The sequence below is a fragment of the Netta rufina genome (genome assembly GCF_964035555.1).
Source record: "Netta rufina genome assembly, chromosome: 22".
Lineage (NCBI taxonomy): Eukaryota > Metazoa > Chordata > Aves > Anseriformes > Anatidae > Netta > Netta rufina.
Window position 1 is genome coordinate 2,084,221 of NC_140146.1, and position 26,262 is coordinate 2,110,482.

A 26,262-nucleotide genomic window follows, 5' to 3' on the forward strand; every position below is an offset into this window, starting at 1 on the left:
TGAAAACCAGAAGTGGCACGCCATTCTCCCAACTGCACTTACACCTCTATGCACTGGAATGGAGTTAAAAAATAGATATTCGGGGTTTTTAATGCTACAAAGCTCCTGCCTGACAGAGCCGACGGCGGGAGCGCTCTGCAGAAGCATCGCCACTGTGTTCATGTGAAGAGGGCTCGGAGGGACTGTGCGGGATCCCATGCCGAAACCTCCTGCAGCTCGGGGCAGGGGATGCTGCCCTTCCAGCTGCTCTGGTGAACCGAAGGGCAAAACCTGCTTCGGCTCTGTGTGAAACACTCCGAGCCCCCCAGTGGGACACAGCGGCTGATGGCTGGCTCAAGACGCATCCTTCGCAAAGCTGGGGCGGTTTGTAAACAGTTCCTACACATCCCGGGCAGCCCAGGGGGAGGAGGAAGCGGGTTCTTCACAGTGAGCAGAGCCCTGAGGCCAGCGTGGGTGCTGCCACCGCCAGCAGGAGAGGGGACCCCTGACTTCGTGGCTTTGACCAGCCAGGAGGGCGTGGGGCTCGGGGGGAGAAGGGAGGCAGCATCCCCGTGCAAAACTCCCCACTGTGCTCCTCCAGCATCTCCCACCGCCCCATCTCGGCCAGGGCTCAGAGGGACGCAGCTGCAAGACCGGCCACAACCTTTCTGCAGCGCGTGGCTTCACAGCTGAGATGCCGAGGGCCTCCTTGTGAGGAAGAGGAGCCGTGCTGCCCATCTTCAGCCACCTGCTGCATCCCTTGCCTGGGACAGACGCCTCCGGGTCACGCTGGAGCCAGGCACGGATGCTTGTGGCTGGCCTTGCTACCAGGCCAAATAAATACACGGTGGCAGCCGAGCACTGGCGGGCAGCACCTGCCCACAGAGCAGGGAGGAGGGAGGCTCGGTGCCTGCTATCTGACGGCGATGGACAGCCTGGGAGTAGCGAAGAGCGGTTCGTTAAGGGGTGGCCAAGATGGCTGCTGCTGGCTCAGCTCCTTCTCCAGCCTCTTGAAAAGTTTTTTGGATGCTTTCTTCCTGCGCAGCTTGCGCAAGCAGCTGAGCAAGCCGTGGTCCAGGGCGGTCTGCAGCAAAGAGAGGGGAAGGAGAGGATTTGAAGAAGGGGTTGCTCAGACAGGCACGTGGGATGGGATGGGCTTTGCAAAACCCCCGTGAGCCCCGATGCCCTCGTGCCCACCTCCAGCACGAAGGCGGCGAAGAAGTTGAGTGTGGCGATTCCCAGCAGCAGCAGCTTGAAATTCAAGTCGTCGATGCCCTGCAGCTTCAGCAGGGTTTTGGGGAAGCCCAGCGGATACAGGGTCAGCCATATCATGAGGCCAAAGAGGATGACGAGGACCACCAGGAAGAGCACTGAGGGCGAGAAGGGGGAGGGCTGTGGAAGAGGCTGAAGGCTTGATTTCTCCCCTTGCCCACGCAGCCAGCCTCATCCTCACCATTGGTGTAGAGCGGCTCCCGAAACGGGTACCCCTTGGACATGGCAACTGCCAGGATGAGGTACTGGAAGCCGGTGACGCAGAAGATGACCGTGTTCTCATAGTTGGGCAGGTTCTGGGGAGCCGTCACCGTGCTGTTCAGTGGCACGTACCTAAGGCAGGCAGGGGAGAAGACAGGGGATCAGAGGGGGGCTTGAAAGGACAGGCGAGAGGAGAGTCCGGATGCTGTGCCACCCCTTGCTCCATCAGCACACAGCAGCCAGGTGGCCTGATGCTTCCTCGGGGTTGGCCAAAGTCAACGCTGTCCCCATTGCTAAACCCACACAGAGGTGGGCAGCCGGGTCCCGTACCAGCTCTGCGAGACGGTGATGAAGTAGCTGAGGACTTGCACGGTGATGAGCAGAGCCGTCTGGAGGAGCAGGCTGCCCAGCACGAGGACGCTGATCAGCGCCCCTTGGGGACGCTCCGCTCCCAGCTCCTTGGCGGGCCCCGTGCGACCCATCAGCACCGCCACGGTGGTGGTGATGATCAGGTCGAAGAAGAGGAACTGGAAGTCGCTCAGGTTGGTGTTAATCTGGGAGGGAGAAACCAGCGGCTCTCAGCCAGGCGGGTTAAAATCCAGCTGTGACACGGTGAGTGGGAAGCACCCAAAGGCAGCCCCGAGCACCGTGCGGTGCGTCCTGCCCAGAGCGGTCTTCCCACATCCCCCCGTGCCCACCTCCTGCCCAGACAGACGGACTCACCGTGTAGAGCAGCAGCACAGACACGAACTGCACCAGGCTGTACAGGGCCATGTACTTAAACACCCCGAAGGAGGTGACCAGCGAGCACCTGCCCTCCCTGCAGAGAGAAACAGACCCACTGTGCCGCAAGCCACACTCCAGAGAGGGGACAGAGGCACTGAGACCCCTCCGCCTGGTTTTATCCCCACCACGAAGCTGCTGGCTGCTCACCGGATGACCGTGGGCACACACTCGATGTTGGCAAGGCGGGAGGTGAACGGCGATGCCACGGATGCCTCTGCCTCCGAGAGCGAGATGCCCACATCAGCCGCCTTCAGCGCCCCGCAGTCGTTGGCCCCATCCCCGCACATCCCCACGCAGTAGCTGCAGAGAGAAGGGGTCGGTTAGTGACACCAGGACACGGGGAGAGCTGGGGGCTTTGGTGTCCTCAAGGTCACACCCAGGTATTTGGGATAGTCCCTGTGTTTGGGAGGGGCTGGGATGCAAAATCGAGCTGGGAAAGCCTCCGGCACACAAGAAATTCCTCGTGTCTACTTGCCCCCTTTTATCCCCCCTGCATCTCAGGCCTCAGGGACTTACTTGAGCTCCTGCAGGCTGCACACCAGCTGAGTCTTCTGGTCGGGCGACATGCGGGCAAAAACAGTTGCTCGGATGAGGATCTGGAAGGAGGGGACAGCTCAGTGCTGGTGCCACATCCCAGGGGGCAGCACCCAGCCCGTGGCTCCCTGCAGGTGGGATGGGGACGGGCAAACCTTGGGCAGCAGCTCAGGGAAGTGCTCGCGAACCACAGCGAAGGACTTGCCGTTCAGCGCCAGGTGGCAGGGCTGCGGGAGGCACCCATCCTGCTGGTACAGACCCTGCCAAGGAAAAACGCTCCCTCAGCGCACCCTGAGCGGCAGGGAAAGCAGCTCGTTGCCTTCATTTTGGATAAAAAGCTTGTTTTGGTGATTGCCGTGCCGACTGCCCAGCCCCACAAGCATTGTGTGAGCACTGTCTGAGGAGCACCATGCAGGCTGCATGCAGCGAGGGCGTTTGGAGCAGCTCTGAGCCACCGTTTCTGGGACATGCTCCCAGAGAAAGGAGCAGGTAACCTTCTCCTAAAGCAGGTATTTAATAAGGGGGCAGCATCGCACTCCCGTTCGCCTCTGAAGACAGCAGCACTGGAAAGAAGCCCGGTGCTCTGGGCTGGGCACAGCCCCCCAAGACCTTGCCTCCAGGCTCACCTCCGCGGGCTGCTCCTCGCCCTGTGAGAGCTCGGCGGGGATGAATTTCAGGGCCGCAGGTTTGTCGTGGCTGGGCGGGCAGGCGCTCACGAAGAGGACCTGCTCCTTGGGCTCCACCATGCGGCAGCTCCTGGCGACGTTCACGGCTGTCAGCATGTTGTCTCCTGCAGGCAGGGGCAGCGGCGTGGTGCTATCAAGAGTGGTGTTTGCAAGCCAACAACGGTCCTCGAAGCCCAGCAGGTGCTGCTCGCCTTGCTGCAGCACCCTGCTAGCTGTGCAAATCGGGATGCTCGTGGGACATCCACATTTGTGCTGTCAGGGGTCTGACAGCGAGCAGTTTTGCTGCTTAAGCAAACCCCAGGTCTGAGGGTTGATGCTGCGCTGGTGAAAGAGAAGCTTGCACATCCCCACCTCTCTACAGCTGCAAATCCATCAACAAGGGTGGCCAAAAGGGACACAATGCAAACAACTATCGGGGATGCACATAAAAAAGGTCCCGGGAGCCCTCGCTGTGCTTCCTGCCACATTCAGGCCACTGATTTCTGGTGGAGAAACCCTTCATCCCTTGCACATTATGGCTCCTCTGTGCCCAATCTGACCCCCAAGCCCAGTGTCCCTGTTCCCCCAGCATTGTCACCTGTCACCATGACAGGGCGGATGTTGGCATTCCTCAGGAGGCGGATCACAGGCTCCGACTCTGGCTTGAGGACGTTTTTCATGACGAGGAACCCAAGGAAGGTCAGGCTGCTCTCTGCAGAGTCCCTGTGGGGATACAGCGAGCTGTTTGGCTTCAGCAACAGGAGTGGATCGACACGTGTAAACCGGCCAATCCATCCGGGAGGCAGCCAGCAATTACTCCAGCATGGGGTAGGGTTTAATTGCTTGCAGGCTGCCAGGATGGGGCAGCCTGCAGGGCAGCAGAGCACAAAACATCCCCTGAAATACTTGAGGAGAGCAGGCGATCCCACTACTGAGATTTGCAGGAGTTGCTGCTGCAAGGCCCCAGCCCACCACCACGTTACCGGCGTTTATGGGTATTTTGCAAGCACCAGAGCTGCCTGCAGCAGGAAGGAGGGTTTGGGTTTGACACTGCCACTTGGCCTCTCTCGCCCTGGACCTTTCCCTTGCTCCCTGGCAGCATGTTACAGTCAGAGCTGGAAGCGGCAGCCAGCACTAATGGAAACAGCTCACGAGCCCGTGCCCTAAATTGGACCTCTGGCAAACACATGCCTGAAAACAAAGTGAATGGGGTCTAAATGGAGAGAAACATTATTCACGCCAACCTCGTCAGCTGCAGGGCCTCCTCGAAGGTCGTCACCGTGCTCAGAGGTTTGTAAGCCAGAGCCAGGACGCGGAAACCGTCCGTGGTGTAGAGCCGCAGCATCTGGGAGAAATCTGCGGGCACTGCCAACCGCAAGGGAGGAGCAAGGTCACAACGGCTCCCAAATCAAGCTGGGATGTGGAGGCCCAGCGCAGGGAGCCGTGGCTCAGGCACGTACCTGTTTCCTTCCTGCACAGGCTGGCCACCATCTCCGGTGCCCCCTTGACGTAGGCTTGGGCTGCATCCTCACCAGGCAGCTTTGCCAGGACGCTTGTCCTCTGCAGGGAGGAGGAGAAGGGGAAGCGCCGGAGGATCCCCACGGGTGACTGGTGCTTCTGGGGGGGAAACGGAGAGTCAGGGCTGGGCACGAGCTCCTGCCATGGGAGGTGCAACCGCTCTGGGGCTGCGAAGCACAGCGCAGCCTCCTCTGGGCTCACCCTGCCTGGCGGCTGTTCTGCCTCAGGTGGAGGCTTCATCACGGCCAGGACCTTCGTCCCAAACTGCTGGAAGCTGGGCAGCTCACCATCATCCTCCTCCATCATCTCCAGGTGCTGAAACCACGGCAAAGCCTTGCAAACCCCAGCTCTGCCCCGCGGATGGTTTTAACACCCCCTTTCTCCTCTCCCGGCAGAGCAGACCTCCATCTCCCTGCGGACAGATGCCCCACTGCTTTTCTTACCCAGCCGGTGGACTCCATCATCTTGAGGTCCACGGGGTCCCCGATGGGCTGCGCCCGCAGCAGCGACACGGTGTGGCAGGCGGCCAGGGCATAGAGCAGGGGGCCAGCGGGCAGGTGGCGTGGCTCGTAGGCGATAGGCATGAAGCAGTGGTTCTCCAGCGGGACCACTCCCCAGACATCCAGCCCTTCCTCCGTGAGCGTCCCGGTCTGTGGGGATGGAGCAATGGGTCTGGACCAGCCTCCGAGCTGGAAACTGCGGCGCGGCGCTGCCCCAAACTCACCTTGTCGAAGCAAACCAGGCGGATCTTGCCGCACAGGTTGATGCGGGGAGGGCTGATGCAGAAGATGCCCTGTTTCTTCAGCCTGTTCTGGGCGTAGATGGTGCCCACGGTCATAGCGGCCGGGAGAGCCGGCGGCACGATGACGGTGACGAGGTCGAGGGCACGGATGATGATTTGCCCCACGGGAACCTGGAGCACAAGGGGTGTGTAAGCGGGGTGGGCACCTTGCAGCCCACGCATCGGCGCTGGGTCTATCAGCCACGTGCGTGTGGGAATTGAGCAGCTCCTGCAGCCCTACCTGGTTTTTAACCAAGATGAGGATGCTGTACAGCGTGCCGATAAAAGCTGTGCGGGAGAAAGAACGGGCTCCGTTACAAAGCCAAGCGGGGAGCCTGGGTTCAACCCCTCGAGAGGAATTTGGCAATGCCTCCCTACCCAGGACGGCGAGGAACAGGACAAACTTCACAGAGTCCTTGTAGAACTTGAAGCTGACGGGCTTGGGGTAGAGGATGGAGGTGATGAGATCCCCTTTGGCCGTGCAGAACCCTGCGGGAGAGGGGCAGAAGGTCCGCACGCCCAAAGCCACTGCCCTGAAGGAGACGGCTTGTCCCCCGTGTGCCGCTACCTGTGCGGGTGACCACGGCCAGCACCTCCTTGCCCACGTAGGACTTGGCTTGGATGACCTGTGTCCCGCAGAACAGCGTGTGCCGCCGGTGTTCCTCGGGAGAGTAGACAGCGCTGGAGGCCTCGCCGCAGGCCGGGAGAGGCGTTTTCATCACTGGCACGCTCTCCCCTGCAGGAGAAACCCGCGGCGGTGAGGAACGTCGCAGAGAGAGCTTTATAACCCCAGGGTGTTAGGATCCAGCCAGCCTCTCCGGCAGCCTTTGTGCACAGGAAAAGGTGAACACGAGGATGGGAAAAGGGGCTGCTGAGATGTGGGGTGTCCCTCCGGGTCCCAGTGCTCTCACCCGTCAGCATGCTCTCGTTGACCATGCACTCGCCCGTCAGCAGCGCGGCATCGCAGGGGACCAGCATCCCATCCGAGGGGAGGCTGATGCAATCGCCTGGCACCAGGTCTGCAGAGCTCACCACTGCCTCCTCTGGAATAAAAGCCCAGCGTGTCAGGCATCACCCCCGCACCTGCCTGCCCACCACAGGGCGCCCACCGCCCCCCGGCTGCTCGCGGGCCCCGCGCTCACCTCCGTCAGGGCGGCGGACTCGGACGCCGACTGACATCTTGGCCATGTTCTGCAGCGTGGTGCTTTGCTGCAAGGGAGGGAGCCATCAGCAGCCCCTCGAGGGAACGGAAAGCTCAACGAGCACAGGAAAGTGCCCGTAAGACAATCGGGTCTTGAGTGCACCCGGCTGTGAACCCCGTGCAAGGGATGAGGAAAGCTGCCCCGCTGCTGGGGCACGGGTTGTGCTCAGCCAGCTGCATTCAGCGCCAGCAGAGATGCCAAGCAGCTTCAGAGCATGGGTTATTCCACTAACATCCCAGATAACCCACGTCCCAGGGTGGGAAGGGGTTTGCTAAGCTTTTCTCTCTGTTTTTCCCAACCGCTGCCCACCACCGACCTTCCTCGTCTCGTAGAGGGACAGCCCCAGGGAGATGGTGGAGATGAGGAAGATGCAGGCAGCGTAGTAGTAGTAGGCGTCGCAGACCCACAGCACGATGCTGAACACTTGGAAGATGTAGAAGGGGTTGAGTACCTGGGGAGAGAGCAGGTTTTGGGGAGGAGAGCTTCCTCCAGACCGCTGTGAGACCCCTGGGCTCCTCGGGAACCCACTGCTGATGTGAAGGAGAAGCTGGCCCTTCCCTGGGGCTGGGCATGGAGTAGCTGAATTCTCCCAAGCCCCCCATCCTCCCCAGCTTTGCTTATGCTCAGGACTCTGAGGATGCTCTGCAACTACCTGGGGATGCTCCTGTCTGAGCTAAGGGGCAGGATGGGTCCCTCCTCTGCCTGCTGCGATCTCTGCCCAAGCTGCCTCTCCTAAAGTCCTCTCCTCCCTGCCAGCAGGGCCAGGCTCTGGGAGCGCTCGCAGGGCTCTCACAGCCGGGGACACGTCGCTCTCTGGAAGCACAGCTCTGGCCATGGGTGCGCACCTCCTCCACCAAGAGCCTCGCGTAGGACTTGACCGGCACCTCGATGAGGTTTGGTCCGTAGATCTTCCTCCTGCAGAGGGCAAAAAGAGCAGAGGGGGAGCAAACAGGGGAAGAGCTGCAGTGCCAACCTGATGTGCCTCACCCCGTGCAATGCAGGAGTCAAACAAAGGCAGTCTAGCACATCTCGGTACCACTAAACCACCTCGCTGCTATTAAAACCCTTTTTCTTCCTCTCTCCATCCCTCCACAGGCCAGGGGAGCGAGTGGGTGGCACAGTAGCCCCGTGACCTCTGAGTATCACGTGGGAATGGCCCAGATTAACTCCATGGTCTTATATCCAGAGAATTTGGTTAATGGTGGTAAAAGCTGCTATTTCCATTTCATTTCAAGCATGGTAAAGATTTGAGGTATTTAAATGATGATGCAGTGGTCTATTACCACTTGTAACTGAGCCCTCAAGGCTGTCCTTGGTTTTGAGGGCTGGCTGTGAGAAAAATCCCACGCTTCAGAATTTGCTTGACCCTGGAAAAATCTCAACCGGGTGTCCCAGGAAGCTGCTGAATCCCTACCTGGTGTTGTGGTCTTGCTGGTCGAGCCCTGCCTGGGAGAGGTGGAGATCCGCACAGGTCCAGCCTTCATCCAGGACACTGGCAAGCCCGGGGGGTAAGAGAAACAAGAAGAAATGGATTCAAAATCAGCAGGAGCCTGGCCCGGCGGAACAAACAGCACGTCCGGGTCCTCGGCGACACAAAACCCTTTAGGAAAGAGAGAGCATCTTGTTCCCTGGGCTCGGCCATGGCTTGTGGGTGCCAAGGCTGGGAACAGGAACAAAAGGGGCATAGTCTGGAGATCTGTGAGCAGTGCAGCGCTCATCCAGTGCCCGAGCGAGCTGCTTGGGGCAGCTGCCAAAGAGCTTTGCTTGGGCTCCTCTCCCCACTGCGACAGCCCTGCTCGCTGCCCCACGGACGGTGCCCAAAGGCTTTGCAACACACAGAAAAGTTCCAGTGTGGACGTACATGGGCTAGGATGGGCTAGGACCATGCAGGGGGGGGCTCAGGGGCCAAGAGGAGCAGAGCAGGGATGCGGGGAGTGTTGCTGCTACGGGGCGGGGAGGGGGAGAGAAATACCTGACTTTGCAGTACGCCTGCCACCTTTCGATCCAGACGTAACGCAAGCCCTCGAAGAGGTAGTAGCGCAAGACGTTCTTCTGAGCAGAGCAGGATGGAGAAAGGAAGTGTGTTAATGGCACAGGAGGGCAGCCCATGCCCAGGGAGAGGATTTACGGGGTGGAGGTGGGGTCGCTGGCGCTACCTCTTCCTTCTGATGGAGCCGGATGGTGTCCCGGCTCTCCTCCTCGTCCGCCACGCCGATGGCAATGCTGGTTCTCCGGTCCTCCGGCCTGGCTCCTGGGTGATGCTCCAGGCTGCTGGGGGTGGGAAACCAAACGTCAATCCCTACCTCTCTGCTGCAAGCACAACCCTTCGTAGTCAGGGCTACAGATCTGAAGTGCTTCCCCCACGTAACATAACACAGGGGACAGGCCAGGAGCTTGGAAAAGCTCCTCAGGAGCACACCCAGCTGCCTCAGGAAGGGTAAATTCGGGTTAAAGGGGCTGTGAGGGATCAGCCCTGCTCTCACCTGCCTTCACCCAGCACCTCCGTCCGCACACGCGTGGTGAAGCACTGCCCGAAGCGATCCTGCAACACACCCGGGGCTGGCGGCAGGGTCCGAGCGGGGGCAATCGGCAGCCACTGGCTCCCTGTGCCCGTGCCCTGGCCCCATGAGGACTTACCCTGATGATGACCCAGTCTGCCTGGCCCAGGGCGCAGGGCTCGCACTTCACCCGCACCTCCAGGCTGGGTTTCCAGTGGAAGAGCAGCAGCAGCAGCCCCGCCGTCAGCACGGAGCACGCGTGGCACAGGGCCACCCGCCACGGCTTGGTCTGGTAGCCGGTGACCTCCTGGAAGGACACGGTGCCACGCGGGCTGGCTCGCAGCTCGTCCATGGCCCCTTCACGTGCCCCCATCGCAGCCAGGCCCCGCTGCGATATCTGCCCCGCAACAGGCTGCTGGCTTATTTACCAACCAACCCCAATAATGTTATCAATCTTAAATCGATCAAAGCCTCCAGGCGTGACGCGGCACCAGACGAGCTGCTCTGGGGCACCGAGGGCAGCGTCACGGCAAGGAAAACACCACAGGAAACAGCTCCCTCGTTCAACTGCTTGCAATCAGCTTTCTTTTGCTGATAATAAATGGTTTCCTGCCAGCCCGTCCCCAGCTCACCTCCCTCCCTGCACCAAAGCACTCGGACGTACCATGCAGGATTTGTCGGCGTCTTGCTGCAGCGTCCCGTAGCCCGGCCGTGGGCTGCCCAGCAGCCTGCTGCTGTCTGAAAAGTACAAGAGGAGGAAAACACATTACCGACGGGCATCGAGAGCCTCACCAGATGAGTGGCAGTGGCTCAAAAGGAGGCAGAGAGGCAGGTCCTCGTGCTGAACCGCTATGAGACATCCTTGGGAGTGCCAGCACCGGGACCTGCAGCCTCACCTGCCACCAGATCCCCGCTGGATGGAGGGAGGGGAGGAACCCGGAGCTGCTCAGGGTCGCAGCTGCCGTGTGGGCAGGGGACACCCCAGAGGTCCCCGGCCACCCCCGTGCCAGCTCTCGCCGCACATGACCGTCACGCGGGCGATGCCAAGGGAGCCCGGGGAGAAAAGCTGGCACAAACAGCGGCTTAGAGCCAGGGGGAAGGGAGCAGAGCTGGTGCAGAGCCAGGTCAAGCACTCAGCAAGCCTTCCCGAGCCGCTTTTCACGCTTATTTGCTCCCCGCGTTTCCTCCCGCCTGCCGGACGTGGACCGGGCGCTGGGAAACGGCCACAAAAGCCGCTTTCTGTCACTTCATCTGCAGCTTCAGCAACCCGCCGTGCGACGCCCTCACAGCCCTAAAACAGCCTCAAAATCCATCCTGGACCGAAACGGGCGGCGTGCCAGGGCAGCGGGGCCGGGTTGATGCCCCAGCCACACGCCGCGGCCGCGCTGTTTGCAGAGGCAGGCGTCGCCCCGCGGGGCGCAGCGGCCGCGGTCTCTTCGAGCGAGCAGCAGCGGGGGAAGTACCACGTGGCACAAACGCAGCCCTGCAGCAAGCGGACGGTTTCCTGGCTGGCCGCAGGTTTCCAGGAGGGCACCGTTAAGGATTTGTTCGCTGCACGCGGGTGTTGCGAGGAGCTTCTGGAAAAGCCACCCCATCCGGATTGCTGGCGCGGCCGGCAGCCCTGCGCAGGGCTCTGTCCGGCCCCAAAAGCTCGTCTGCTGGGGACAAGAAGCCCAAGGGAGGGTTCGGCTCAAATAAAAGCCCTCACAGGAAGGGCTGTGCATCCTGTGAGGAGCGGAAAAGTCGGACTGTTCCCCAGCAGGCTGCAGGAGGGGAGATGGCTGAAAATGCCGACCCGTTTGCTCCCCGCAGCACCGCTGCCTTCCCACCTCGCCTCCCTGCTCTCTGCGGCAACGCTTCACTTTTCCTCACCCTTCCCTGCAAACCACAGACCTTTCGCAGGAGTGCACGAGCGCTGCCACAGCTGGTCGCAGCCCAACGCTTGCACGACCCCATCCCCATCCCCGTGGGTTTTCTCACCTCCTGCGCCCATCCTGGCTGCTTCCCAAAGACCGTGAGCGAGCGAGCGAGGCTCTCGCCTGACTCACCCAGCCTCACCCCGCTGGCTGCAGGGCTGGGACGGGGTCGGGATGCCCCTCGTCACCTTGCCTGCTGCTGGATGTATCCGGGACGCATCCGGCACGGGGAGAAGGGAGGGCAGAGCGCGGCGAAGCTGCGCGACCAGTTTGCATCACAGCGGCCACACCTTGTCTGCAAACACAGCGCGGGGGCAGCCGCATCCCTCCTCCTCCTGCCCCCGCAGCAGTGTTTTGCCCCCGTGGTGAAGGCTGGAAGTGCTTGCTTCTCCCTCTGGAGCGGTCGCAAACTCAGCCAGGTGAGGAGGGAGCAGCAGGAGCACCTGAGCACCACTGTGAGGGGCTGGGGGTGCAAAGGGAACGGGAGCAAAATACCCCTGCCGACCCCAAAGCACTGCTCTAAGGTGCCACCTGGCACCTTTCCCAGAAGCCACACAATTCCTGCTGCTGAGGACTGGGGGAAAACAGGGGAGAAACGTGCTCAGGGCACCCTGATGGCCAGCGCATGTCCTAACAAGGGCTGGAGCACCCTGCACCAGATCAGAGCTGGACACCTCAAGCCTACATGTCTCGTGGCTCTGAGCACCCCCCTGAAAAGCAACCCCAGCCGGGGACATTTTGCACATGCCAGTGCTGGTCCTGCCCCGAAACTTCACCCTGAGAGAAAGCAATTCTGCCCAGCAGCAACACGCACACTGAAAGCAGATGCATGCCGGTCCCAGAGACCTCTGCAAGCTCCCTTTGCAGCCGCAGCCTTTTTGTGGGCACATTTCTCGAAGCAAACCCCAAGGGGACTCAGAGATCTCCCTCTGCTCTCACGCTCTCCACCAGATGCTCCCTGCTCCATGCAGGGGTTCCTGAGCATCCTCCTCCCTCCCTCCATCCCCAACAAGCGGGCTGGAAGTTGCACACAAGATGAGGAAGGTCCAGCCTACAAGGTCTGGCACCCGCTGGTTGGTGCGATGGGGCTGGCAAGGTCCATCCAGGCCCTTGGAGATGGGGAAACAGAAAAAATCAGGATGAGCTGAAAGCCAAGGAGGGATGAGGGTTGGAAAACTGAATGTGTCAGCGTGTGTGTCACACGCAGCAATATTTAGTGGCTCCAAAGCCAGACCCAGCAAGGGGTTAAACGCTGATGAGATCTCATCAAGTCTCTCTCCAGCACTTTTTCCAACATAAACTCCCTGTGCAGGCTACCGGAGGGAAACACGACACCCTGCCTGCCGCGCATCCAGAGCCAAACGTGTATTTCCAGGCGGTCGGGTCCGACCCAGACGTGGCATCATCAGCTGTGGGAGCACAGACAGAAAAAAGCCCCAAGGCTGGGAGAAACAACAGGGTGAGACGGGCTCAGCAGCAAGAGCTACAGGGTCAGTGCATGGAAGACGGGGTTCACGCTCTGCCGTTGCGGGTAATCCTGGACAAATCGCTCTCATCCACCTGCAAGCGCTCGAGATGGGTGGAAAAATAAATCCTAGGAGGCGAGGAGCCCCCGCAGCAGCCCCAAATCTACCCCAGGTGGATTTTGGTGGCTTATTTCCCCCCGGCTGGGCTCGCACCTTGCAACGAGGGATTGCGCAGGAGTGGGACGGCGGCGGCGGCACAGACAGCGTTCGCTTGGCCACGTGCTGACGATGCTGGTGGTGATAAAACCCTTCCAGGAAGCCTGTCTGCACAGAGCTGGTGTTTTCCCCCATTGGGGACTGGGGGGATCTCTCCTCACGGCCCCGTGCTTCGTGCTGGCCCTGAGTCACGGCCGCCTGCTGAGCCCAGAGCAGACACCCAGGGGCTCTGGTGGAGGAGCACCCACTCGGGAAAGCCCAGCGAGGGGAATAAAATCAATATATCCGCACCAACCCGCTGCATTTCCCCAAATATCGGGTGGGTGAAGGGCTCCTGCCTTCCCCAGCGCCCACCTGCCCCTGGGCTCTCCTCTCAGGGAGCTGAGCCAGGAGCAGCGCATCTCCTGGCAGCCACTTCTCCCCTCCCAGATTGGGTAAAAAAAAAAAAATTAAAAAAAATAAGCCGAGGTTTGACCCTGAAGGCTGCAGGACGAGGCGGGCACAAGCCAAGGGGCTGCCCCCGGTGGGACCCGGCACCTGCCCCCGACACGGAGCCGGGGCTGAGCCCACAAGGGGGGGGTTTCTGCCTCCCCTCCTGCTCCCTGGCTCCACGCTCAGCATCCCTGAAGCTGTTCCCGTCCCTGTGTCCCTGTGCCCGGCACAACCCCGGGCCCCACTCTGGGCGTCGCGGCCCCCACGCGCGACGCGGACCCACCTCACGCTCCCCCCCCCCCCCCCCCCCCGCTGACCTGAGCTCATGGCGGGCCCCGGCTGAGGCGGCCGCCCCGGGGCCGCGGCCCCACGCGCACCGGGAGGCGGTGGCGGCGCAATGGCGGCGGCGCGCGGGGGCTGCCGGGAGTTGTAGTCCTCTCCCTCAGCGAGGAGATGGCCCCGGGGTTGTCCCCGAAAGGGGTTCGAGAGCCCGGCGTGGCTCCAGGAGGGGTTGGGGGAGCGGTGTGACCCCACAGCGTAATGCATGGGGTCTGCCCCCGAAGGGGCGTGTGAGGAAACACACGAGGCTGTGTCCCCAAAAGGCTTTGTGTCCCCACATCTTGTGAGGAAACGCACTGGGCTTTGTGTCCCCAAAAGGCTTTGTGTCCCCCCAGCCCACACCAGGCTCTGCACCCCCCCCCTGCAGCAAGCATCCCTCAGGGAAGGCTCCAGGGATGGGGATGCTGAAGCCAGTAACCCCAAAATTTCCTCAGGTAGGGGAAGCAGCCCTACATCTGCCCTCCCAGCAGGCTGCACCTGCTGAAGTCTGGGCTCTTAGGTCCCCACCCACTGCAAAATTGTGTAACTTCTAACCAAAACAAAGCAAAACCCGGTTTATTTGTATTCCAAACCCATGTAACTGAAGAGAAGGACACATGGGGAGAGGAGCCCTTTGGCCTCCCAGTGGAAGCTGGTTGCAAAGCTTTTTTTTTTTTTTTTTTATTCAAGTTGTTCCAGGCAATGCCCTGGCTTCAAGTTGACATTTTGAAGCACCGAGATGCAAAGCAGACAAACATCTGTGTCATGGAAGTGATAACAACACAGCCCCGCAGCAGGGACTTGCGTACAGCACCGGTTCTTACCCAACCTTAACCACAGCTCACCCAAGGCGCAGAAGGGAGGGGAAACAGGGACAAGGAAAGGCAGCCTGTCAGACATAACTAGTAGGTGTTAAAAGTGTGACCTATGGGACTCTGTGTCACATCAGATCTCAGGAACACTGATGTGTAGCTCCAAGAGAAAAGTTCTGTAATTGTGCAAGTGAGTATTGAAAGATCAGCCTGGCTTTTTAAGAAACCCACAAGGCTTTTTTACATGTACTGCAGGCAGAAACATAAGGAAAAGGAAATCATTTTGTGGGTAAGCCTTTCCAGAGCTGTACAGAGCAGCATTTTTACACCACCCCTGTACCTGTTTCTGCTCACTAGCTGTTACCAGACCACGCCTCAGCAGCAGTGAACCATCATGACACTTCTAGAGAACTTTACTCATCTAGGCAAAGATCTGTTAAGCAGTGAAACAGAAAGCCCTTCCCATCTCACCACCCCTCCCAGTCTCTATCATTCTTATCAGGATGTCAGGATTACCCACAGTTGGTATTTAGAGAACATTTCTCTGAAAGTTAACGGCCGGGCTTTTCATCAAAGCTAGGGCTCTGGACTGGGCTCTCCACATCAGGGTAAATCCAACTCAAAAATTCTTTTTCCCCCTAACATGCACAGCACTAAGACTGCAAAAGGCTGCATGAAGTAACACCCTACCCTGGGTACCTCAAGCTTGAGAAATCTGGAGCTTAAAACCACTTGTGCTAAAGCGGAGGAAGGAGAAAGCATCAACACCATTTCATGCTCTGATAAATCTTAGCTATTTTAGGACTTAGAAAAAAATAAGCTTCTCAGCAGGGCCATGTCAAGACAGCTCATTTCCACTGACTTCACTGGGATTCCCCCCTGCAACAGCAGTGCTGTAAGGAACCTCAGGAAGGACACAAAGACCTTCCCAGTGGCAGTTGCCACTGCCACCAGTATTTTGCCACATATTTGCACACTCTGAGCACCAGGGCCTTGCTTTGCTTCATATCAAGGAGCCCCAGTACACTTCAGAACAGTGAGATTCTTACAACAGCTCCCCTCTTTCCCAGCCACTGCCATTGTTTTCTCCTTGCTCATCACCACAACACTCACTGCTTATGGGCCTCCCTGAACACTGTGTTCCCTCTGAAGTTCAACACTTCATATTGGATGAAGCCCATTACAGAAATGTCTCCATTCATCTCTGCTGTGGGGCCACTTTCTAAATTCCATCCCACAGCAGAACCTGAGGTGACCCCATCCTCTGATACACTCAGAACTGCAAACCAGAAAGGTCTAGGACTCTCAACTACAGGCTTACCCACTTGTCCAAGAGGCAGAGGCACTGGTTCAGCATTGTTAGTAGAGCAGCAACTCTTATTTTTTCTTTACAGTATTTATTGTACATGCAAGCCTATGGAAAAAACATCAAAAATTCCCACTGGAGACTTCTCTTGCTCAACCAGGTATAAATTACTTTCAGGTAAAGCATGTCCGTGTTACACTTCCAGTTAGGAAACAGCATTACGCAGCGGCTGCCTTCTCTTTGTAAGTTGCCATCATCTTCTTGATCTCAGCAATTGCTTTGCCAGGGTTCAAACCCTAAAAAGAGAAAGTTCTGGTGAGTTTAGAAATCAGCAAGTTAGAGTATCCTCCCTCACCTTGCTTCAACCCAAGTCACCATAAACTCACAGCTACACCGCTACTCATAAAAACAGCTGACAGAGGAGGTGCTCAGCAACCATTTTTTAAAGCTGGAGCCCAGCCCAGCATTGCACTTCAAGCGCTGGCAGCGTACAGGATACTGAGGGCAGGCTGGGCACTGCAGCACGCGGAGCCCCCTGGGATAAGGTGTGCTGATGCAGGTTCGCTGCAATCCAGCCTCGATGCACAAGGGAAGAGCATCCAGCCCGGGGTCAGACTGGCACTGCTCCAGCTGGGAGCGGGCACAGCTTGGAGCACACCTCCTCCACCTGGAGGCTGAGCCAGAAGCGCTTGAAGAAAAATGCTCTTTTGACTATAGAGGACTGGTTTTAGTCAGCACTGCAAGGATCAGAGAGAAGAGTAAGTGGCTGAGTGATAGGAACTCTGAAGTTCAAGCAGGACTGAATTCAGGACTTCTAAGGGTATTTATTGTGAGATGACTTCTGGTGGCAGGAAACTGCTTGACAGTGATAGCACAAGAAGTGCGTTTGTTTTTTTTCCCAACCTGAAACAAAAAAAACCTGTGTATTTGAGGACACTAGGGGAAGTGGGCAAGAATACCAAGTCACAAGATAAAAATGTTCCTTGTGCAAAAGGCAACCGTGTCTTCCAAAAAAAAGTTTTTCTGTGAAACATGTCACAGAGGCCCCTAATCCTGCGGCAGTGCTAGCAAACCAAGCATGCCTAATCTCAAAATGAGAGTGGGGGATCACAACTACCCTGCCATATCGTTGCAGGGACAGCAGCAGCACTACGAGACAAAGCATGAACAGGAAATTACCCTGGTGCACAGCTCACCACACAGTCGTACGGAGCTGATCAAGACAACAGCCAGGATTACAGCTTGTGAGGGGAAACGTGTTATTAACCATAGACGTATCTCTTAATTGACAGACCAAGCCCCACTGTGCTATTTCCCTACACTAGGTACAGCCAGATCTTCAGATTGAACCTTCACCTTTATCTGAACTATGTCTGACACCAGATCACAATAAGCCACCCTAGACAAAAGGGGGATTATCGGTAGTCAGTGAATCACGTTAAATACACAGAAGCAGCAGGCAGTGCTCCTGACAAACACTCATCAGTCCAGATCTCAAGCACCTTATTTTTCCACATCCGTGATCCACTCAAGCATTTGTCTTCATATTACTTCACAGCTTGAGAAGAATTTTGCTTTACCACTAGGTGCAAGCAACATCTGACTAGAATATAACATGGCTAGCAGGAAAATGAAACTTGATTATCTGCCTAACCACAGGCCCAAAGTCATTGCAAGATGAGGAAGAAGCACACTCTGATTTGGGAAAGGCTGCTCAGTTCTCGACTGAAATACTAGACAGAACAGACTTTCTGGGAAAAGCCCTTACAGCAGGATGTCAGCATAAAACACATCCCCCAAAGGCGCTGAAAACTTTCCATAATCTTCTGTGTTACGCAAGTTGCACAATACATCAGGGAAGTGCTGCTGCTGTTGGAGTGTAAGCTAGCACCGTGCTGGGGTTAAGCATATTCCTCACAAGGCTAACAGCACTGATCAGACTCCACAGAGGACAATCTTCCCTATACCATTCCTGGCAGCGTCCCTTACATAATCACGTTACGGTCACAATCTTACAATCTTGGAAACAGAGATGTTCCTGTGAAGTCTAACAAAAACTTTGCCACATCCTCTTGTACAGTCACTGTCACAAGCACAACGGCTGAGAACTCAGTTTCAAAAGGTGAAAGAAACACACAAGCCAAAGGAGAGCTCAAGGAAAACAAAAAGGGGGCATTTTCCTACCAGTTTGAAACAGGGTGCTTGGAAATAAGCCAGCAATCCCCGAATGGACATATGCTAGAAGAACACATACCTTTGGGCAAGTTCTTGTGCAATTCATGATAGTGTGACAACGGTAGAGAGAAAACGGGTCTTGAAGTTGTGCCAGGCGTTCCTCTGTGTAGTCATCCCTGGAGTCAATCATCCAGCGATAGGCCTGAAAGTCAGTGTCATTTGACACACCAAATGATTCTTCAAGGTGAAGTAATCAGTGTGATATTTTAAAAGCCACACCTAACCCAGGAATTTTGGTCCAAGATGGGGACTACGTCATGCTGTCCCACTTGTGCTTGCAGATATTTGTAGGGCTTTTAGCTGAGGAGTCCCTCAGCAGTCCCATGGGATGCAGAGGCACTGTCCTTACCTGCATCAGTACTGCAGGACCCAAGTACTTGTCCCCGTTCCACCAGTAACTGGGACAGCTGGTGCTGCAGCAGGCACACAGGATGCACTCGTAGAGTCCGTCCTGCACACAGATGAAAGACCACAGTCAAACCACTCCAGAAAAAACACGATGAAGCCTTTTTTTGTTTTTAAAGAGGGGATTTACACAAGCACGTGCTTCCCTCACCACTTTCCTCTCTAGTGGCCCAATGCTATCCTGTGACTCTGAAAGCCTTACGCTGAAGAACTGCTGCTGGCAGAAAGCAAAACCTACACATGGGTCCTTTGAAACAAGAGGCACACAATCCTCCCCCTTGGCCCCTACAATATGTATTTTTTTGTGATAATCAGAGAAAAAAGTAAAAACTGAGGAAAGAAGTGGAAATCGACCGATTTGCCTTGCTTCCAGCCTGTCCCAATGAGTGGCAAAGAACAGAACACACGCACAACCAATTAGCAATTCCAGGCCACGTTACACAAGCAAAATCCACCCAGGAGCCCAGGGGAGAAGTGACGAGCTCATCACTTTGCATGTATGTTGAGGGGATCCCCAGTCACTTACAGAAGGGGAATGGAGTGAGCCTTTGGCCATCGTGTGCTTTCTACAGGGCTGAAGGCCTTTTTATTTTGGGTACTGACGAAATGAAAGGTAGATGTACATGGAAGTACCACGGGGCAGAAAAGTCTCCCAAATCTTATCTCAACCAATTCCCCAACCTAGAAGAGTCCAGTCTGGCTTAAACTATGTATCTGAAAGTTGTTTTTTTAGGATAAGAGTCTCACTTAGTTTAAAAAGACACACAAAGCTCCTGGGAACTTGTAGCAAATCTACTGCATTGTAAGGACTGCTCCAGTATACTTAGGGACTTGCCCAAACTAGTTAAGTCACAGTTACCTTTTGCTCTAAATTTGTCTCATTTTTAATTGTAACATCACAAACTGTTGATGATTTGAAGAACAACGTGAGAGTTTTTTGGTTGCCTTTGTGTCCAACAGCTTCTTGAGCACACAAGCTATTCCCAAAGCAAGAGGAAGTTAAATGATGAGAAACATCAACTTTACTAGTGGTCAGAAAGATTCACAGACAGCTCTTGCAGCTACTCGTAGGTTTGCTTATTTCTCCTTCAATGAGAAGGTGACTTCAAAGATGCTGCTTTATAAAAAGCGTGGGAGAATCCCTTTAGTCCTTACATATGCCATCAGATAACATTAGGAAGCAGTGCAGAAAAACTAAGTGCTGCCCTTGGATAGAAGCTATTTGAAACTAAAATCCTGTGGTTGTTAAGACTTCACAGCAGTAGTTGCATGCTGCTACTGATGTTCTGGGCACATGACAAGTCTATTCATCGGATGCTAACTTCACAGCAAACACACAGAATGGGAAATTTTAAAACATCACTGCAGAGAGTTAGGCTGCAGCTCATGTGTTTCCATTAAATCCCCTTCAATCAGCCTTCCTCTCTGTTGCTTATATTCACCCCTTTTACCACTTGCCAAAATCTACACTGCCTGCCCACTCTGAGCCTCCTCAGTGGCAGCGCTGCAGCAATGATCACAGCAGAGCACTGACAGGCTGAGCTTCAAACTGCCGAGCGAAGGATCCATCAAGACAGGCCGGAGACAGAAGAGAAATGGCTGATTTAACAATACTTCCTGCAGCAGCCAAGGTAATCCAGACAATAACTTACCTGCACTATAAGCTCTTTTTAAAATACTATCCCCTCCCACCTCTTCAGATGGTTCCTTAGACCCCCCTCAGCTTTGTGCAGAAGCTTTGAACCAAGAACACCAAGTTCCCAGAACACCCCTGAAAATAACGCAGCGCTCAGGACAGACATCCAAAGACTCTCACCAATATCATGCATGTCTCTACATCTGAGCAGGTTTAGCTTTTGCCATTAGTTTCAGGGCTGTAAAACCCAGCAAGTAATGACAAGACAGCACTGCTTAGCATGCTGCAGCTAGGTAACGCAGACAGCGCTGAGCTTGACAGCCTACATCCTGGCATCAGCTGCAGCGTCTGATCTCCGCTGGAATATTACAAGTCTCTACCCATCACAATGTTTTTACAAACACACAAGTTTCGCGGCACAGACAGTGGAAATGAGGTCAGAGTCCTCAGCACAACTGTGTTCTGCATTTCATTAGCAAATGTTACCCCTAGCAATGCAGACATGCCATGACACTGCATTTCAGGGACCACATTCCACCCACATCAGGCTTTGTACCTGACAGCTTTGTCATTAAAGGAACTAGAAACTACTGTACTACATTTAACCCTGCTCTTATCTGGAAGGGATTTCAATGGTAGAAAAGAAGGGTAACCAGTTTCTGACGGTCTTCTATGGACTGCAGGTACTGCTCCTTGCCCTGTTTCGACTCATCCTTCTTCTTCAGGTAAGGCTCAATGGATTTATACTGTGCATAGAAGTTACTCAAGTCCTAGAAGCCAAAAGGCAAAAAGATCACATTTATTAAGTGGGATTGATGTCTGAGAGACCAAACTTCTGCTATCATTCAAACAGAAGGTGTTTTGTACCTCAACCTGCCGCATTCCTCCTAACGAGGCAAGATTTAGTCACCGCTGGTAAGCAGACTCACCCAAGCCAGAGAGCATCAGCAGGAGTTAAGACGTGAGTTGTGGGATGTGATCTTGCTACCATCTCCCAACATTATCCCTCCTAATCCAACCCAAACCCCACGCCGCCTGGGATGGTGTCACTCTTGGTCACAAGCTGAAGAGGGCAGATACTCACCGGAACAAGATCCTTCACCACGTACATGTGGGGGAGAGGGTAGATTTTAGTGATCTTGCCCAGATCAGGGTCAATCCTTTTGGTGCAGGCCAGGGTGTTTCCGCCAGCGATGTTCATAGCACAAGAGCCACAGATGCCTGAGTGGGAGAACAGAACAAAGCATTAGATGTTTATTTACTCTTTTACCCCGATTGAGAAAGATCCTCTTGGCCCCAAACCTGCCCCTGGCTTGTCTTCCATTCTGTTGTCGTTAAGGAACTCTCTACGTGACAAGGAAAACGCCAGAAGTTGCCACTGAGCCAAACACGTTGCTATTCAAACACAGAACAAATGCTGGAGTCGCTTTCATTAATGCCTAAACACGTTCTCAGTGTTGAGCTTCCTTCCACAGCAAAACAAGTGGTTCAGACAGTTCACCACTTCACATCACGCATTAGCTGTACGTGCTACTTGGGGTGGGGAAAACATTCAGCTTTGCTCCCAAGTTCGAAATGTGGGCCTGACGCGGGGCAGCTAACGCTGGGACTGTAACACAGGAGGCAGATGCGTCCCCCACCAGCCCCACAGTTATGGTCAAAAGCATCCCTAAAGGTCAGGAGCACAAAAATAAGTTCCCAAGGCAGAAGATTCTTTCTGTAGCAGGCTGTAGTCGTGCCATACACTGCTTTCATTAACTCCTAAAGGTGAGAGGACACTCACACAACAAACAGCATATAAATAGCTCAACAAATGGATTAAGTGACACTGCTCGTGATCGCCCGGTAATACAAGGAACAGATGTAGCCCAGGAAAGGGCAAGGTTCACAAGAAAAAACACTGCAGAACTGTCACAGATCCTGCTCAGGTCAGGAGCTAGCTCTGGCATCCAAATCAGACCGATGCCTAAGACATTGCAATCGAAAGACAACAAGTGCTGAAGGGCGTAACTAATTTCAGAGGATTTGACACGCATCAATTGACGTGAGTCAGGGAAACGCCACCGCTCCTCGCGCTGAGCGAGCCAGTCCTCCATGGCACCTGGCCCTCACTGCCAGGCAAAGACTGGCAATCGAACAAGGCTGTTCCCACCATGAGAGAAACGGTTACGAGCATTTCTCAGTCAACCTGAGACAAAACCAAGACAACTGGAGACTGCAGACATGGGCCCATGAGCAAGCAACACAAACACGTGATCAGATTTTTTTTTTTCCCCTGTATGGCAGAAAAGGAGAAGACCAAACCAGCCCAGCTTGAAAAATCTGTCTTCAGATTCTCAAAGAAAACTATTCAGTGCAATTATGTCCAGCTGCTCAGGAACCGTGTCTGCTATCTAAACATCAGACACTGAGAACAACCACACTGGACAAAATTCCTCTGCCTGCTATGCAGATTCTACAGGAAACGGCTGCACTGAGGGATGCTTTTCACTTAGATCTGTGTCAAGATATCTGTAGGCATCAGAGAATTAGACCTAAGTTTCCAGTACTTGCAAACCCACCCCATTAAATCAAAAGTCGTTCCATAAAGGCATCCTCCCTTCCTGCGTTTCCACAATCATCTTAAGCTCAGCATACCAACCTTACCCACGAATTAGGATTTTTTCTCCCCAGGGTAGAACGTCACCCGGACTGGTGAGTTTGAGTGCAGTTAAACAAATACGCTGATTTGTACCTGCCTGAGAACCAGCCGGGAACTCTGCTGTGGAAAACCACCAGATGGCCTTTTCCTCAATCGTTCAGCTTAGTCAAAGGGCCAAAAAAGATTCCTGAAGCTATTCCTAGAAGTCATTCACACTCTTCCAGTTCCACCCCTACTTATTTCCTCAGCAGCACCACGCGAAGCAGCCCCTTACATTTCACTCCCGTTTGCCACGTTTTTCCCCCCCAGTTCTGCTGCTGTAACCTCTCTTGCCAAACTTCCCTACGCAGTCTGTCACTGGAGGGCAGCAAGATGAACAAGATTAGGACAGAAACAGGAATGACTGGGGCTGTCTGAGCACACTGCTTGCAGCTCGGCGTTGTGTGATTACACCCTGCGAACACGAGCTCTACCTTCCCTGCTTGATTCACTGAGGGATTTCATGGGCAACATCTGGAAGAGAAGAGTGGTACGCTGCGGTCTGCCCCGAAGTTTTCCACCAGTCACACACACACCGTCAGCATTAGCTTTTATTTGGACAAAACAGTCAGTTTAGCAGTCTTAAACATCTTCCTTACCTTCCCTGCATGACCTGCGGAAGGTCAGAGTGGAGTCCAACTCGTTTTTAATCTTGATCAGAGCATCGAGTACCATGGGCCCACATCTATAGCAGAAAACAAACTCAGTGAAGCTGTATAATTTCCCCCAGCCTCACTGCTTTATCTCTAGCACCAACTCAGAGCCACCTAAAAGGACTTTCATCTCAGATACAGTTAAATATACACTTTGTTTTGCCAATCCCAGGCAACAAGATAGAGATCGCTTGATCAGCAGCACAACCCACCCTCCTCGGCACAGCGGCTCACCCCAGGGTCAGAGTGGGACAGGAACCATTTATTTCGCTGATGCCCAGAAGATTTGGCTCAGCTGGAGAGGGTTCAGACAGCACAACTGGAAACAACGTGCAGCTCTACCCCTTCTCGCCTCTTAAGTCAGGTTTTGACAAGTCTGCCTGTCCTCATTACTCACAAGAGGCAATGCTGCACGCAAAAGCAAACAAAACTTCAGTAATGTTATAGACGGCAGGCAACACCCAGAAATTATTAACTGGTGCAAGTCAAAGCAGCAAAGTTCGATTTCGCTGTCACGTGGTGCTTCAGCAGCGCTGCGTGGCTCTGAATCTGAACGCTTCAGGAAGGGCCCGAGGTGAATTCCTCCGGCAGGAGCACGGCAGCAGCTGAAGGAAGTCAAGGCATGTGTGCCCCTGCCAAGGTTTCTACACCACAGGGCAGCCTGTACCCTCCTGCGGGATCACGGAGAAATGCGAGCTTCCTTGGTGTAGCTACCCCAGTGTGCAAGCCGGAAGCTCAATACGAGCAGCTGACTAGAAGCAATTAAGTGAGACAATAAAACTTCCACCTTATCTCCAAGGTCTGGGACTATGAGCCGTGCTTAAAACTGCTTCCTTTTGGAACATGCCCCCAGATTTGCCCTATAAATATAGCTCATTACAGCCATGAATTCACCGAGGTCTTCAACATCAATCAGGGACCCAGGTGAAACCTCACAGAGTCACAAAACGAAGTGACCATTGTATTGCTGACAGCTGCTGAGACGCTGGCATTCAGGGGACACTTGTATTTGTCACAGCTGTCACCACGGGGTGAGGGAGTGGCAGCAATCCCACCTGCTCACAGCAAGATTTATCAAGAAATAACACCGGGCCTCTCCCATGTTGATGTGCTGCGTAACACGGCTGAGGCGCTGCCTCCCTGACTGCTCTAACGTGGTTTTAACGATCCCTGAGGCCTAATGAGACTTCTGACACCTTCAGCTGTCAACTCGGAACCCTCTCCAGCACCCTGCGTTATCGCCTGTCAGATAACGTGCGTGCACACGCGGCCCCGGTGCACCTCCCTGCCGGGGAAGCTGAGCAGCCCTCTCCCTAATCAGGTGCACTCACTTATTCAAATCCACCTCGTACGTCTGCATGCGGGGCTTGTCCCCAGGCTTATCGGGATCCCATCTGTAGATGGAAAACTTCTTGATGCGTGGCGCGGCCGCAGCAGCTGTCTGTGCTCCCCGACAGATCTGCATGTGAACAGCAGCAGAAGGGCCCTTAGGTCCCTCTGGGCGGCTTTTAGCCGGCAACAAAACGTCTCCAGGCTGTGCGCTTCGGGGCGAGAGATGCAGGATCCATCGCTGGCTTTGCATTTGGGCACGCGTGCAGAAAACCCTTCCAAGGATCTGCCAGGGCGGCGCACCTTGGCACTACTCTGTCCTGGGGCTCTCTCCTCTTACAAGAACCAGGGGGCACAGCTGCACTGACAGCCGTGGCCCTCCCCTGCCCTGGACGGAGGGCCCCCTTCTCCCAGTGCTCCCCTGGGAGCCCCTCTCCCCTGCAGGCCCCCTGCCCCAGCTCACCCCACAGGCTGTGTCTTTACTGTTCCTATCCCCGTGCCCAGCCCTTTACTATCCCCTCCTGGACCCCCTGTGTCCCTCAGCCCCCGCCTCCCCCTTAGAACCCTCCCCAGCCCCTCTCCCAGCCCTCTTCACCCCCAGCCCCTCCCCAGCACCCAGATCCCCTCCCCCTGCTCCTACCTGCCCCGAGCCCCATTCCCATCCTTTGCTGCACCTGCACCCCCCTCCAGCCCCCCAGCTTCCCCCCAAACCCCTCTTCCCCCCCTCCTGCTGCCCCCCAGACCCTTTCAGCCCCCCTCCAACCCCCCCACGCCCCTTTCTGCCCCCCCCAGACCCTCCCTTCCCCCTCCACGCCCCCCCCAGACCCCTCCGCCCCCCTCCTGCCCTCCAGCTCCCCCCGGCCCCCATCAACGCCCTCCCGCTCCCTCCCCATCTCCCTCCCCGCACCCCGAGGCCCCTCCCAGCTTCCAGGCCCCGCCGCCCGTCTCCCCGCAGCCCCGGGGAGGCTCCGGGCCCTCACCGGCCTGGGCCCAGCCCGCAGGAGCCGCGCGGGGACGCCGCGCCTCAAGGAGACTCCCACCACGGCCGCCGCCATCTTGGCGCTGCGCACTTCCGCCCCCCAGCCCGGAAGCGGAAGGAGCCGCCCAGGCCGACAAAGAGAAGAAGGGAGGCGGGAGGGGTAGTGCTGGCCGCCATCTTGGGTGTGGCGGCGGGCGCGGGGAGGCGCCATGTTGAGTGTGGCGTTGCTCTGTGGCACAAGGGGCTAGCGCTGCCCGTCCCCCCCTTTTTGGGGATTGGCACAGCAGGACGCGGCACTCCTCGTGCTGAATCCCCACCCTTATTCTTTTTTTTTTCTTTCTTTCTTTTTTTTTTTTTTTCAAAGCCTCAGCACTGGGCCAGGCAAAATGGTGGGTGCCAAAATGGCGCCCCCGCCCCAGCATCCCCCTGAGCGCCCTCCTCTG

General features: G+C 55.9%; 2 protein-coding genes across 2 annotated transcripts; both read right to left on the reverse strand.

Moving 5' to 3' along the window:
• Positions 1-130: 130 nt before the first annotated feature.
• Positions 131-13,169, reverse strand: ATP13A2 (ATPase cation transporting 13A2; the record flags this gene model as incomplete). Its single annotated transcript, XM_084300214.1, has 31 exons — positions 131-1,063; positions 1,177-1,349; positions 1,433-1,584; positions 1,783-2,006; positions 2,176-2,272; positions 2,386-2,538; positions 2,755-2,834; positions 2,928-3,032; positions 3,399-3,562; positions 4,036-4,160; positions 4,682-4,802; positions 4,898-5,054; positions 5,157-5,270; positions 5,399-5,605; positions 5,680-5,868; positions 5,978-6,024; positions 6,115-6,225; positions 6,305-6,472; positions 6,648-6,779; positions 6,879-6,945; positions 7,255-7,389; positions 7,784-7,853; positions 8,353-8,430; positions 8,911-8,990; positions 9,095-9,206; positions 9,422-9,480; positions 9,576-9,743; positions 10,101-10,174; positions 10,333-10,394; positions 11,541-11,647; positions 13,032-13,169. The coding sequence occupies 31 exons, from the start codon at positions 13,167-13,169 to the stop codon at positions 893-895; spliced, it is 3,840 nt and encodes a 1,279-aa protein (XP_084156340.1). The 3' UTR covers positions 131-892.
• A 1,304-nt stretch (positions 13,170-14,473) lies between these two features.
• SDHB (succinate dehydrogenase complex iron sulfur subunit B) lies at positions 14,474-25,914 on the reverse strand. The gene is made up of 8 exons (XM_084300345.1): positions 25,821-25,914; positions 24,843-24,970; positions 23,458-23,543; positions 21,263-21,399; positions 20,832-20,948; positions 18,487-18,588; positions 18,157-18,279; positions 14,474-16,198 (listed from the first exon to the last, which is right to left on the reverse strand). Exons 1-8 carry the CDS (start codon positions 25,893-25,895, stop codon positions 16,121-16,123), a joined length of 846 nt encoding a protein of 281 aa, XP_084156471.1. The 5' UTR covers positions 25,896-25,914; the 3' UTR covers positions 14,474-16,120.
• Between the last annotated feature and the right edge of the window lie 348 nt (positions 25,915-26,262).